Raw genomic sequence first — 14,030 nt, forward strand, 5'->3', positions numbered from 1 at the left:
CAATTACATGCCTGCACTAAAGTAAGCAGTACTTGCTATATGTTAAGTAAATTGCTGTTTAACCTCTCAGAAACAAATATTAAATTTTTTGAGAAAGTGTAGTTGTGTTTTTCCCTTCTGTGTCAGGAGTACATCAAAGTGCTGTCTTCTATGCAGTTGTTAACTTCAAAAATTATTGAGTGGAATTTTGTAATTAAAAAAAAAATTAAAAAGCCTTTAGGTGTGTGTCTGTGAATACTAACATACAGCACAGTTTTCCTCTTTCTTACTCATGGCAAAAACAGAAACATGCTTTTCAAGGCATTAGGACCATGCACAGAAGTAATTCCAAAACAATTTCAGTGCTCATTGAACTATATGAGCATTTTCTCACTGCATGCAGGTGTGGAAACCAGCCAGGCAAAACCTGTCTCTCTTCCCAGACTGCCTAAGCATAAGGAAAGGACATTTGTGGTCTCTAAAGCAAACATTCCAATGAAATAAAAATGGGCTATTTCCATCAGCAAAGGAAATGGTTTGAGGCACAAATTTAGGATCTGGATGCAGACAGGATTCCCATTAGCTCAAGGATGTTCACACCCAGGCTACTGATTTAGAAGAAAAGATAAAATTTGTCTTCGACAAGATTAGTCAAAATCCAGATTGGCTTGTCATAAAATACTGTGAATCTTGCCAGTATGAATGACTGTCTGTATTTTTGTTAAACTTATCATTTCAATAGTAAAAGTGATTTTATGTGATTTTTTTTTTTTTTTTTTTTTTTGTCTTGGTGGTCTCTGAAAAAGGGAGATTATAAAAGTCACATTCACCCAAACACCAGGTTTGTATGTACTTTCTTGCACAGAACATTTTGCAGCTGGCATCCATACTGAATTTGCACATTCAATATTCCATTTTCTGAGAGCCACCACACGGATCATTGTGTGATTTGAGGTTGTGCAGAAACCCTATTTCCTACACAAAGCCTGTACAACGGCCTGCGGCTCATGCTTCCCTAGGAAGTGGACACTGTGTTCTGCGTCTTCAACCTGAAGATGTTGCTTCATGTCTCAGGAGATGGTCTCCAACCATCAGCTGAAGGGCTAAATTGCATGAGGTACTAACATATTGGACCAATATGTAACAAAGACTAAAAGATTCTGGAGGACAAATAAAGGTGGTTTTGTATTCCACCGCTGAGAGCCTTCAGGTGTCCAGGAGAATCCCGTGTGTCCTCTCTCATGCATTTCACATGTAACAGCCATTGCACTAAGAAACCCCCAAGCCCTTAAAACTAGGATTCAGTTTGTCCAGTTTAACCATTTCAGAGAACAACAGCCTAGGGCATCCTAACCTGCTGTTTACCTTGGGGATTTAGAAGAAACAGAGCAAGTGCAATGTTTTCTTCAGGTGAGTTTCCAGGATATTTTAAGTACAAGGGATTAGATTATCAGACACTATAAGTCAGTTCAGCCTTTCTGTCCCTCAAGAACTACACATTAACTTGCTACACAAAATATCTGCTTGAGTTTCTTCAACCATTAAGACACTAAAGAAGACTTCAAATGAATTCTCCCATCTAAACTCCTGCTACTAAATAACTGTGTTGTAAATACCTCTGTTTTCCCCTTCGTCACCTTATCTTTTCTCACAGTGAATGAATGACTGTTTACAGAAAGGCATGCTGGCTGTTTTGAGCCAGAATATTGTACTGTGTTGCAGAAGACTATGGTTTGGCAACGTAAAGATTGACAGTCCTATCAAAATATGTTCTGTTTGTCACCTGCAAGTCTGTATTTTAAATGAATAACAGGACCGTTGCTAGTTATTATAACTGCCAGTTTTCTAAGGGACCTTAGAAACATTCCCATAGCATATGTGTTCTTCAGTTTTTAAAGTAAATCATTATGCCCCTAATTTTATGATTCCTAGTGAAAGTTCACAGCTGAAAGATACCTCATGAATTAGTGGAGTAAGAAGTTGTGAGCAATTGTGCTCTCATAAGGAAATCCTACTCAAAAAAAAAAAAAAGGCTTCAATTGTTTCTCCATTATAAAAATCATAATAAACAGTATTGATCTAAAAGCTCAGGCAATGCTTGTTAGCTCAGATTTTTCTAATCCAATGTGGACTTCTGGCAGGGAATTGTCAGGGAAATTAACCACAGATGGTAGCCAGGACATGGGGAATATAATCGATATCACAGAGTAATTGTGTGGCAACACCTCAATGCCTCAGAAAGCACCATCCAGTTTCATTCAACCAAGTAAGGCTCTCCCTGCTCTGCTGCTAACTTTCATAGTCCAAAACAAAGCCTCTGGTTTTAGCATCACAGGGGACATGGTGACTAAACAACTGCATCCCAGATTGTCCACCAGAATGGCTCACAGCTTTGCAATATGGAGCAGCAGGAGGGGCTACGTAGGCAAAGGTCACAAGGCTTTTTTCCCCTTCCACCATGTGACAATAAATACATGTATAAATAGCACACAGGGTTCTAGTACTTTGTATACACCTCTTACTAGAATGCTCCTAAAGGCATGCTTTTGGTGACAGAAAATTAAGGAAGGTTTAGAAATACCCCAGAAATGCAACATCTGACTCACAGAAACTCCCACTGCAGCAACACTCTGCGTTGTTTGGCAATGGATGACCAAAAGCAGAAGCCAGAAATGTACAAAAGAGAGATGTGTGTGAGAAAGAGCATAGGTCGGTAGGTACATACATGTGAATAAATAATACTGCTATTCTAACACATTTTCAGCCTGGCATCACCAGGTTGGCCAGTGTGTCCAAGATTAATGAGAAGAGGTTGTAGAAAGCCAAATGCAAACAAAAAAAGCCCAAATGGATCCAACAACTGGCTATTGTTTGATGCCCTTCTTCCCCTTTAGTAAGCCAGAGAGCTTCTCACTACACATTATCTTCTCACTTGCCATGGGGCTTCCTTCAGAACTAGCTTTGCTTTAAAGCATCACCAGTGCTTGCAAGCTGAATGCCAGCCTCACTCACCTGATCAAATGAAGCTGGGAAAGACAGACTGGGGTGCATGTGGGACTCAAAGAAGAGATTCAAGACTCCAAGAGCCAAGATGATTGCATTCATGGGCACTGAAATGCAACTGAGGTTAGAAGAATTCACCCAGGTAAATGCATTAGAGAGGCAAAGCTTTGATGCCAACATTAACAAGTGAGTCTGTATATGTACTTGTGTTGGGCTGGACTTTTCAAAGGTTAAAGTGAAGTATTTTGTTCTTATTGACTTTTACTTTGAGGTGGGGTCCTGCCTGCCCCAGAAGCTTTAAAGATCCCTTTTTTTGTCTGTTGAGCTGCAGAATGATGAAAGGAGATAGTGTCAAAGAGAAAAGTGCTAGTGAAAATGCTAACCACAAAAATCAACAAGAGTAGAAACCCCAGGACCAGTGTTTGCTGCTTCTCATGGATGTGGAAAGGTTGAAAAGACCCCAAGACAGGAGAAAAAAGAGGTAGAAGAGAGCATGAGCTCCAGACAACCTCACCAATCATCATCATCTTCTTCCTTCTCAGAACTAGAGATGAGGCTTCAGCCTTGGTATCAGAGCATGGATGAGGAAGAGACACTTGCTATCTTCTGCTTCCTGGTTCTTCAAACCCCAGGCAAGTCCAGGAATGGTGGTCCAAATCCACATGTTACTTCATCCTAAGCCTGATTTGGCATGTACATAAAACATGTTATACAAAGCAGAAGCATAGCCACAGGAGGTGGATATGAAGGGGAGATCATGCCTTGGCAAAGAGCTTAGCTGCCTGCAAGAGTGTCTCTTATTAGACTAAATGAATAAAATAAGATACCCCAACAGTCCTGATGTCTGAATTTTAAGTTGGTATTAACTGACCTGATCTCTGATTCACTCTTCAGGGACTCCTCCTCTGATGTCTATTCACAGCTACAAAAAAAACCACCACTTTAAAGCTTCCAAAGGAATTGCATTCTCTTGTGGGCAGAAATCATGCTGGAAAACAAAATCTCACTACCAATAGATGTGGCCAATTGAGGCTGTAACTAAAGCTCACTGCTTAGAGCCTACGGAGGGCTTTATAAGAACAATTTGGCTGTACAATGTAATGTTAGATTTTATGCCCTAAAATGCTTACTAATTCAGGGATTTGTATGACTTCAAATTCTGTTTCCAAATAATGCTTAAGCTGGTACTTAACTTTAAGCATCAGATAGTCCTCATCAGACAACAGTAAATCTGCATTTTGCTAACCCCAGGCTTGAGCTCACATGGGGTAGATGCCTGACGTCTTCTCTCCCATCCTTCTTATTTATCAGGCAGTATGGTTGTGCATGGTTTGCACTCGTGTTGCAACAAATTCAACCTCACCTCAAATACAGCTGCCACCGGCAATGTCAGTGTACCCCCAAAATACCTTCTTTGGTCTAAACTTAACTGTTTCCTTAAGTTTTCTGCTGAATCAGGGTTTTCTGTGTAATGTTTATCTGGAGATAACTGCCTAATTCTAGCACAACTTTACTTCTCTGTCATGCAAATCCCACATTCATCTGTGTGACTCTTCTTAATTATGGGATCCACTTCTCAACTCATCCATCTTATTTGTTGAAGCACTGGCCAAGCAAAACTGAAAGCAACAACAGTCACTAGTGAGCTTTGTGAAAATAATAATTCTTCTCCCTTTTCACAGCAAAATTCATCAGCCCTGGAACTCCTGCCCATGAGTGGGGAGAACAGACACATTCAACACTGAACTACCTATAAAATAACTCAGCTATTCGAGCTCCTTGCTATGTTTATAGCTATATAAAGATACCTACAATGCCAATGTTTACAGTAATTTTGCATAGCTTTTATGAAACAAATATCACAAGTAAATTCTAACACTCAAAACTGAATAGCATTAGGGACCAAGTTACATTCATAAATGTACAAGCATTAATACTATCTATTCAGCCTAATTTCATAGTATGCAAGCTTCAGCAGTTGCTAGCTACACTATACTTCAGGAGTCATAATAAATATTGGTCATGCCAAAATCTAAGAAGAAACAAAACCACAAAAATTCTCCACCATTCTTCTAAATGATACACAGTTTTTGACAGAAACTGTAATAAGAGAGTGGTTTCGTGAAATTCATTAACACTGTCCAATATTCAATATCAAGTCTGGAACACGGGTCTCTATGTTCTAAATGAACTCAGAATCAGAGCAGGAGCAACAGGTTTGTCAGCAATACGTTTGTCAGCACTGCAACCATACACAGGAAAAGCAGAGACAGTGATAGACTGTACCTGGACCAGAGCTGCAACTATCTAGAATAAATTGAGAATAGGGGCAGCTTGACTGGCAAAAGAGAGGAGAGGGAGAGAAGAGGGACTGGACAAAGCCAGTTACAATTGCCATTGGAGAATATTTTGAAGAAGTAACCTGGACTCTGTAGCCTGGTCTTGCTAGTTTGGTCCTTAAAAATGGCCTGTGCCCCAAAAGCCAGTTATAGCACATAGGAGCTCTGCTAGCAAGAGCAGGTTACAGATTGTGCCTGTGCAGGACAGAAAGTTTGCTGTGCCAAAGGCACGTGAGGCTGTTCAGTCTCTGTATTCTAATACAAGCATTTCTACCAACCATTTACCATGGAGGAAGTTGGTGATTCACAAGTACATCTCTTACCAGTAAAGAAGAGATCTCACACACTCAATACCCTGACTCAGCTTCAGCTCACACTACTGAATAATAAAATCTAGATCCTGCCCTGGAAATTTGCTTACACTTCAGATCATGCCACTTTTCTCATCTTGCAAAGAGGTTCGTGAAGAGGATCTTCCTAGTAACAGCTCCTTCTCATGGATCAGGCTATCTAGCAGGTCCTCCTGTCTGTAGTTGTGATAAACCTTCAGGAAAGCCAGGATGGTAATTCCCAGCCAAGTCAGCCAGGCAGCCCAGAGACCAAACTAGAGAAGAAAAGAATAGATAAAGAGGTCAGTATTGCCTTATAAAAACAAACTCAACTCCCCAAGTGAATATCAAAACCTCAGCTGGAGCAAAACCCGTAGATTCATACCAAGTTACACCCTGTGAGATCCTGGCCCCACCGTTCTTCAGCTCTGTCAAGTTTTTCTTACAGTAAAAGCAAAAACTCTTTATACACCAGGAAAAAAAAAAAGTGCTAAGTACAATAACGAAAAAAAATAAATGTGTAAAATCTAGGTGCACCTGTTGAACTTTTCTATATCTAACATGGTAGTCAGCTCAAAATTCTTGGAATTATTTCACTTTTGTTACTTTAGAATTACCATAGGTTTTAAGACATTTTTCCAAAACTTTCTTCACAAGTCCTTCAAGCCTTCCCCTACTCCTGTAGAAGTGTTAAAGTACTTCTGTTCAAAATATTTTGAGAAAATGTTACAAATTCAGCCTTCACATTCTGGGGTTACTGGTTCACCTTCGCATGAGCTCAAAGAGCAAGAGAAACACTACAATGCAGGCACGTGCCTGGTGGCTCATTTATACCTGGCATGAGACCTGGGCTTAAAGCCTCAGATCTGCAGTAAGTGCCATCACTAACTTAGGCTTTCTTGCTTAACTTTGTAGAAATAATTATACTTTCATTTGTTCAGGTACTTGATTGTTGTCCTCTCTGCTTCAGAGGAGGCTAATTTGTAGTAAGGCTTTCAGGTAGAAATTCCATGTTAATTCTGTGATGCCTTTAGCAAAGTAACATTAACTGAATCCCTGTATTTCAGTTTTGGCATAGTGAATTTTTAATTTAAAAAATACAGTGTAAACACATCCAGACAGCAATACAGCTGTGCACTTTAATAGTCAATTTGTATAAGAAAGGGACACTTTTTTAAAGGCAGTTTTTGTTCCAATAGATCTTATGCACTCATTCTCTTAAGTATTCTGCCCATACTTGCAATTAACTCAGTAAAAATAGTTTTAAGTTATTCTACACCCTTCAAAGAGATACTAATTTGGCCTTATATGACTATATCTAGAAAACTGAAAGCTTTACATACATTTTTTAAGCACCACTTCATTAGTAAAAAATTACTGTAAAGGCATTCAGATATCTGCTACTGCTGTGATCTTCTCAGTATATTTGATATGAAAGAATCTACTTGGATCTAGCCAAATTCAGTGAAACTCCCAGAGCCATTCTGTTGTGCTAAAAGCATGTGGACATGGAGGACAGTGGACAGAGACTGTTTCTAAATAAAACCTACTGTAGGAAATGATTGCGCTTCCAAGGAAATATTTGCTTTAGATGCTAAGTCTAGCCTAATCTTTTGCTTTCTACTACTTCTATTTGAAGCAGTAGAAAGCAAACTTATTTGCCTTCCATAGACAGACCCATTCATACCTGGCTGTTTGCAGAGCTTAGTGGCTGCATCTTGCAAGCTAGCTCTACCCAGGGACATCTGGAAGGACATACATCAGTGCAGGGAGCCATATCCAGTGGTTGGACTGGTTCATCTACACTGTGATATGTTAACTCTCCTCCAACTGAAATGTGCATGAAACTTGACTTTTTAGGCATGGCTTCCTGACAAAGAAATGCCTTTTCTTGCATGTAGATTACCATCTGTCCACCCTGAGATCACAAGGTGGATATGGACATGTAGCTCCCATGAACTCAAAGCTATAAACTGAGAACAGGTTTACTTCTGCTACCCTCCCACCAGCAAGCAGATTACAAACCAATGGCAAAATCTGCTACAACATACGTATTCGCCTTGGGCCACCATCATATAAAGGGGTCACTTTTATGGTATATTTCTGTCCTACATTCAGATATGTCTAAGCTGGGTGTCTAGAAGTCAGTGCTGGCAACAAAGACACAAAGCTATCTTGAGTCTAAGAGACACAGTTAGCTTTCAGAAGTTCCCCAGGCAAGATAATGAGTCTTCCAGTGTGGAACAACATAGGAAGCACGTGTATGGGTCTGGCCCTGAACAAATGTGGCTATCCTTGCAGAACTAGTATGTGCTCACACGCACAAGGTCTCAAGTCCCAGTGTTCACAACTTGAATGTTGAGTTGGAGCGGTTATATTCAATAAAATTCTGACAGCCTTAGAGGTCTGATTCTTAAAGGTTCATCAGAAAACGGCCCTGTCCAAATGACAGTTATCTTTAATTGTTTCAGTGGTCTGATACTTATACAGCTCAGATGAACTCAGACAAACTCGTGGAAGGGAAAGCTAATAGCCCCATGATCTGGTGCTATTCTGAACTGCAATGAAAGAGCTCCAGGATACTGGAGTGTTGCTGCTTTTGCAGAGCCCATCCTTTGGAGAAACAATAAATTTTCCATCATAAGTAACAAGATCAGCGCAGGTTTTGACATGTTTACATTCAAAACTATCTCTTTTGAATTTAAAATGGAAATGTGCCCATCACTATCATCCTGATTCAGCACTTACTGAAGTCAGTGGAAACATTCCCATTGATTTCAGAGGAATGGCAGTTCAGCTCCAGCAATCCCAAATCAATGAGCAAATAGCAAGTTAACTAGAATAGAACCATGGCCTAGTCTGACCTACCTGTGCAATAGCAAACTGGTCATAGAAAGCAGAGTTTTCTAAGTTCAGTTCAAGATCTATATCCTGTAATTCTTCACAGCTACCCAAGGAAGGCATTTGGAGGGGAAAAAAGGAAAACTATTTCAGAGGTTTCAAACAGGCAAACAAAATATAAAATGAAGGAACATCTTAAATGAGTTTCAGTCACAACAGCATGTACTATCTTTAAGTTATTGCAGTAACCAGGTTGCTTGCCAGTCTGCCTTAAAACTAAGCTAAAAAAGGCATGTAATTAATTTATTTTAAATAATTTATTTCCGTAAGTGGAACTGTAAGTTATTATGAAAACAGTGTACTCAAAACCCTCTTCTCCCACTACCCCCAAGCCTCCCACATACACACATGTGGCATCACCCCAGGTTGGTTGTTTTACCCCTCAAGGAAACAAAATTTATGAGCCTCCGTTACCTTTTGACTTCACCAGGAAAAGCCTCGGAAGAAGGGACTGTGTGGGTGTTTTTGTTTCGGATGCTCCAGCAAGGAGACGATACTCTGATGGTAACATAGAGGCTGCCTACAGATTTTACAAATAACTTGAACTTTTACTGGTGTGAAAAAAATCCCAGGATTTTGAGGTTGTCTTTCTATCTCTTGGTTGGTTTCTGCAGCCTCTTCTCTCTCCATTTCAGTGCTGACGGTCATCTGGGTTTCTTATCCGAATATTCGATTAGATGGTTTTTGTAATTGAATTTTTAACCGAATATTCGAATAATTCGATTAATCCTTGAGGCCCTAAACAGAACATTTACTATGGCATTTTACAACACATGACAATGTGCAACATAAATGTATGCTTTTAAGTAGTACATTTATTCGATATCATATGACATAAAATGTCACCTTTTCCTCTCTCTTCATTGTTATTTGTTTGATAGGAAAAAATCGACCTCAACTTACCATGTTTCCTATAAGGAGCATAAACATTGTGGGACACAGCAGACCATTTTAGGATCTGTACATTTTGTGCACTGTAAGAAAGTATCATTCATCTGTACTCTTTGCACTTACAGAGGACTCTCCATTCTGCAGCTCTAAGGGCATCCACAGCACTGCTATGAGGCCAGCATCTTTACATCAAATTTTGGGTGATGGTGCACTTTGTCACAGGCAGGATGAATGACTTGCCCTCTGTCACACAGTGGGTTGGTGGCAGAGCCAGGACAACAGACCAGGAGCCCTGACTCTCAGTTCCCTGCCCTGCTCACAAGATCACATCCCCCCTATTCTTGTAGCATTTGCCAATTTAGTACTCCTTTGGAAATAAAATTTTTTCAACTAATGGATTTCTTTAAAATATGCTCATGACTGTTAAGAGACCATGAAATGCCATGGAAATCATACTTTTCTTTGTGGAATACCAAAAGAAAAAAAAAAAAAAAGTTTGTCTTTTTTTGTTCCAGATGAAAAAAATCTGGATTTCCACATTATAGATGCCTTCTATCCCTTGCTCGCCTTGCGTGTAATAACTAGAGTTTGTAACACCACTGCTCATTTGTGCATATATGGAGAAAAAAAAAAGTAAGAAAATATATTCTTCAATACTAACCTATTTGGCATGGTTCCTTTTTCGGTAATTGCATCACACCACATGTTAAATCCTACACTCACTATAGTACTAGCAATAAATGTGATAAACACCACAAAGGCGCTGATCAGCAGATTCAGGAAGGCATAAAAGAAAGAGCTGCAATAAAAGAGAAGAAAAATGAAACTCATAAACAGCTGAAACACCACATCAGCAATCTCTCTAAGCAGCATACACTGGGCACAAAGATATCAGTTTCCATTTGAAACATATCTGCTTTAATTAAGAACACCTAATACATTGAAAAGCTAGGGATTATGATTTTGAGTCACATTATCTTCATTTGCAAGTGCTTTTGATTTTGATTTTTTTTTCACCATAAGAGGATGGGGCTTTAAATCATAAATACTAAGTAGCAATTGTTCACACACAGCATGGCTTTCATTAGCTGTAATGATTAAAATCACCATTGTTAAAATAAATGTCATTACTTTCAATTATATAGTAACTGGAGCTAAAATTATTTCATGACTAAAGTGGTAATTGGGACAAAAATTGCCTGGGAGAGGGAAACTAAAAATAAAACAACACGGTGCTGATAGCTCTAATCATTTTAGGCAATGTAACACAAGGTACTGCCATCACAGGACACGAATCTCTGGTTTTATGGGCAATTTGCAGAGCAGGCCAGCTTCTCCTGGGACTTCCATGGCTTTGGTGTCACTGTGTTATTTCTGCCAGCTGAATGTCAATTCACTTCAGCCCTGTTAAGTCTGCCCAGCCAGGGTCAGCCCTAGGCATGTGCTGTGTTTGGAGTGTATGGGGGTGGGATTCTTACAGTGGTCCCATAAGGCCAAGGAACTGTCAACTCATCTTCCAACCTCATTGCTTAGCTCAGTCCCTAAATTCTAGTTAGTCAAAACTTTCTAATCCTTTTCTCATTCATCTGACCGAGTCCTTCACTACTTGAAATTGCTCTAGGTAGCGCTTGGAAAAATCTCATTGTCTAAAATATAAGTTCTTTTTTTTAAAAAAAAAAAATCCTAGGGTTGGAGAAAGACTAGCAACTCCGGGAGGCAGGTCATCCTATTCAGATTTAGTGGTAAGGATGGGTATGACTAATCTTCCACCATTGCCACTCTCATTGTGCTTAGGGTAGAAGAAATCTACTCACCCAAGACAACAAAAAAAAAAAAAAACTGTCATTTCTTCTCCTTGGTGGCTCATTAAATGAAAAGCCAAGAGGTTTTTTGAGTCAGTGCTTGAATCCTGGGAAGGTTCTGGGCTAGTCAATCCTAATTTGTACAAATTATACATGGTGAGACATATGTGATGTCAGGAGTACTTCTTTAAAATGAGATAAGGCGACAATTACCAGTGTTGTTAGGATGTTTACCTCTGGGTTGGTGTGGCTTTGAGGAGCTGTCTAGGCTCTCTCCAAAGTAATAGTAATCCCATCCCAATGTTGATAGAAAAGAAGCAAAATAAATCACTTTCGAGACTGTAGTGGGAGCTGGGTGCCAGGACACCCAACTTGCAGATGAACACTGAGATTAATCCTACTCTTATCCTTTGGCTTCATTTGGCCTGGTGGAGTCTATCAGCTCCCCTCCAGAATGCCAGGACCACTCATAGAGCAGAGGGAGCTGGTATGAGCACACCACGGTTTTGCAGGTTCACTCTCCCTGCCCCAGTTTCACACCTAGCCTAGATTTCATTCCAAGTGTTCCTAAAGCCATATCCACTGTGTGCATCTTAGCATGCTATGCTCACCTGGGAAGCAGAAAAGACTTGGGCTGTCAACTGAATAAAACCAGAGTTGGCACTAGAATTAGCCACAACTCCAGAAAAGGAACAGTTCCCATGAGTGGATCATCACCAGCCTGGGACCTCTACTCATCCCTCTCTTTCCTACCCTGCAGCACAGAAGAGATGCTAAGGTCCAGAACTGGACCTTCCACTGATAAAGCAGGGCTGAGTCTTTCACTTGCTTTGCACCAGGCAAACAGTAACCATCACTGTGTGCTGGAGGTCAGGCCAGGGCACCATGGCAGAGAACTGTGCTAATTTGGCTCTTTACCTCACCTATTTTTCTGCTTAAATCGGAATTTCAAGTCACACATTCCAGATCGAGTGGATGCCCTCTATTGATAAATGCTTACACTCAAACTAGAAGTTCCTTTGGAATCCTGCAAGCGAAGTATCTGAGCTGTACCTCCACCTCTCAGCTGGGATGAGTATTCCCAGCCCAGAGCATGGCTGGTAGCCAGCACTTGCTTTTCCTACTCCCTCAGGCAACTGGAGCTCAGTCTGTCCCCAAGGCAAGGGGTGCTGAGACCCTGTTAAGAAGGATTTTTAGCAGTCCTAACTATCTGATAGCAATCATTCAAAGCCATTGCACATGAAGACTGGCCACCTTGCTATGATGTATAGGATGCTAACCCTGACCGCCTCAGGCCAACTTACTCCAGAGCTGACCCAGCAGCCATGAGCCTAACAGGACAATTAGAGGACTGCCTCTAATTAGTTTTGAACTACATAGCCACATTTGGAAGCAGGCTAAACATCTGATCCAAATTTCACTATTAAAATGTTTTTACTGCTGGTTTCTTCCAAAACTTAACTAAGTTCTCAACTGCAAAACTGATAAAAAGCATCTAGATTGAATTAATCCTCTATAGGTATCTGATCATCTGAGGAAGCTGAACTCAAATGTATCAAGAAGTACGTGATGATACTTAGAACTTGTAAGTTTTAATATGCAAAGAAGTTTCTAATATACACTTACTATAGCATATTTTAGTATTAGGCAGCTTGAGAGTGTTTGGAAAGAGCAAGGGAGACAGCACTGCTACCCAGCCCCCAGTATTGCCACCATCAGGGTGCTGTACAAGCCTAGGTGTGCACAACAGCCACTGACCCAAGAAACCTCTAGTCCAAATAGACCTGAAAACGAGTGATTTACCCTAGGCATGGTCCGTACACCATGGGAAAATTACTTTCCTAGTCGAGCCAGCCACCAGTGCATGCTCCTGCCTTCCCACCTCTGTGCAGCTGGATGCTTGGAGCTCCCTGGCCACATAACACCCACAAGCTGGGTTACCTGTGCCAGGGGCTCTACCCAAGGTAGCAGGACAGGCCATTAGAGAGGCAAGCACAGAGCACAATGTTTCCAAGCCTCTCACTATACCTGCTGGGGTCTGATGCCCCTTGGTTTGCCTGGGCACAGTAGCCACGTGCCAGTGCAGCGCTGCAGCTGCTGCAGGGAGCACTCAGTGTTGCTCTTGTGTCATAACCAGGTTCTCTCAATAGTTGCCATGTCCACCACAGAAGCAGGATACAAAAAGAGGGGACCACCAACTGCTCCCTTCTGGCCTCCCTCCACCCTGCCCCACACAACCATGCTGGTACACCTGAGGGAGGCCCTCCTTCACAGGGACGTGGAGTGGGACCGTGCTCAGGAGACACGTGTGAACCCCAGCCTCCAGCACCACCACACAGCCCCCAACACCTCCCATGCCCACTGCAGCTGAGCTGGCCAGATGCTGCTCCCAGACTGCCAAAGGGTAGCGGGCACGGAGCAGTGACTCTTGGCCCCCACACCAAACCCCCACAGGGAGCGTCCTCGGGAGAGGGCCCTGGGCACAGGTGGAGGTGTGTGAGGTGCGTGCAGGCGGGCGCAGGTGACACAGCACCTTACCCCACACCCCTCGAGGGAGCAGGGTGACGCGGATGGTGCAAAGCCCAGAGCTCCTCCCCCACGCTGCTCCCGTTTGCCCTAGCCTGCAGGAGGGGTGGGCATTCCCTTGCCCTCCCCAGGGGTACTTACTCCTCGTGCCCTTTGCAGAGGAAAAAGAGGGTCCTCCAGGCCTGCACGGTGGCCAGCAGCAGGGAGAGGAGCCCGGTGAAGATGCTGAAGCGGCAGGCGGCCTCGGGCCCCCACTCCTG

At 41.8% G+C, this 14,030-nt stretch overlaps 1 protein-coding gene across 1 annotated transcript in view; it reads right to left on the bottom strand.

The window, feature by feature from the left end:
* Window positions 1-5,745: 5,745 nt before the first annotated feature.
* Window positions 5,746-14,030, bottom strand: part of TMEM179 (transmembrane protein 179) — an 8,599-nt gene continuing 314 nt past the window's right edge. Inside the window, exons 1-4 of the mRNA XM_008936172.1 lie at window positions 13,912-14,030; window positions 10,104-10,241; window positions 8,519-8,597; window positions 5,746-5,925 (exon numbers count right to left, since the gene is read on the bottom strand). The exon at window positions 13,912-14,030 is cut by the window's right edge and continues 314 nt beyond it. Coding sequence (XP_008934420.1) covers window positions 5,746-5,925; window positions 8,519-8,597; window positions 10,104-10,241; window positions 13,912-14,030 — 516 coding nt within the window. The remainder of the gene's footprint in view (window positions 5,926-8,518; window positions 8,598-10,103; window positions 10,242-13,911) is intronic.

Source organism: Merops nubicus, unplaced genomic scaffold (genome assembly GCF_000691845.1).
Source record: "Merops nubicus isolate BGI_N331 unplaced genomic scaffold, ASM69184v1 scaffold10692, whole genome shotgun sequence".
Taxonomy (NCBI): domain Eukaryota; kingdom Metazoa; phylum Chordata; class Aves; order Coraciiformes; family Meropidae; genus Merops; species Merops nubicus.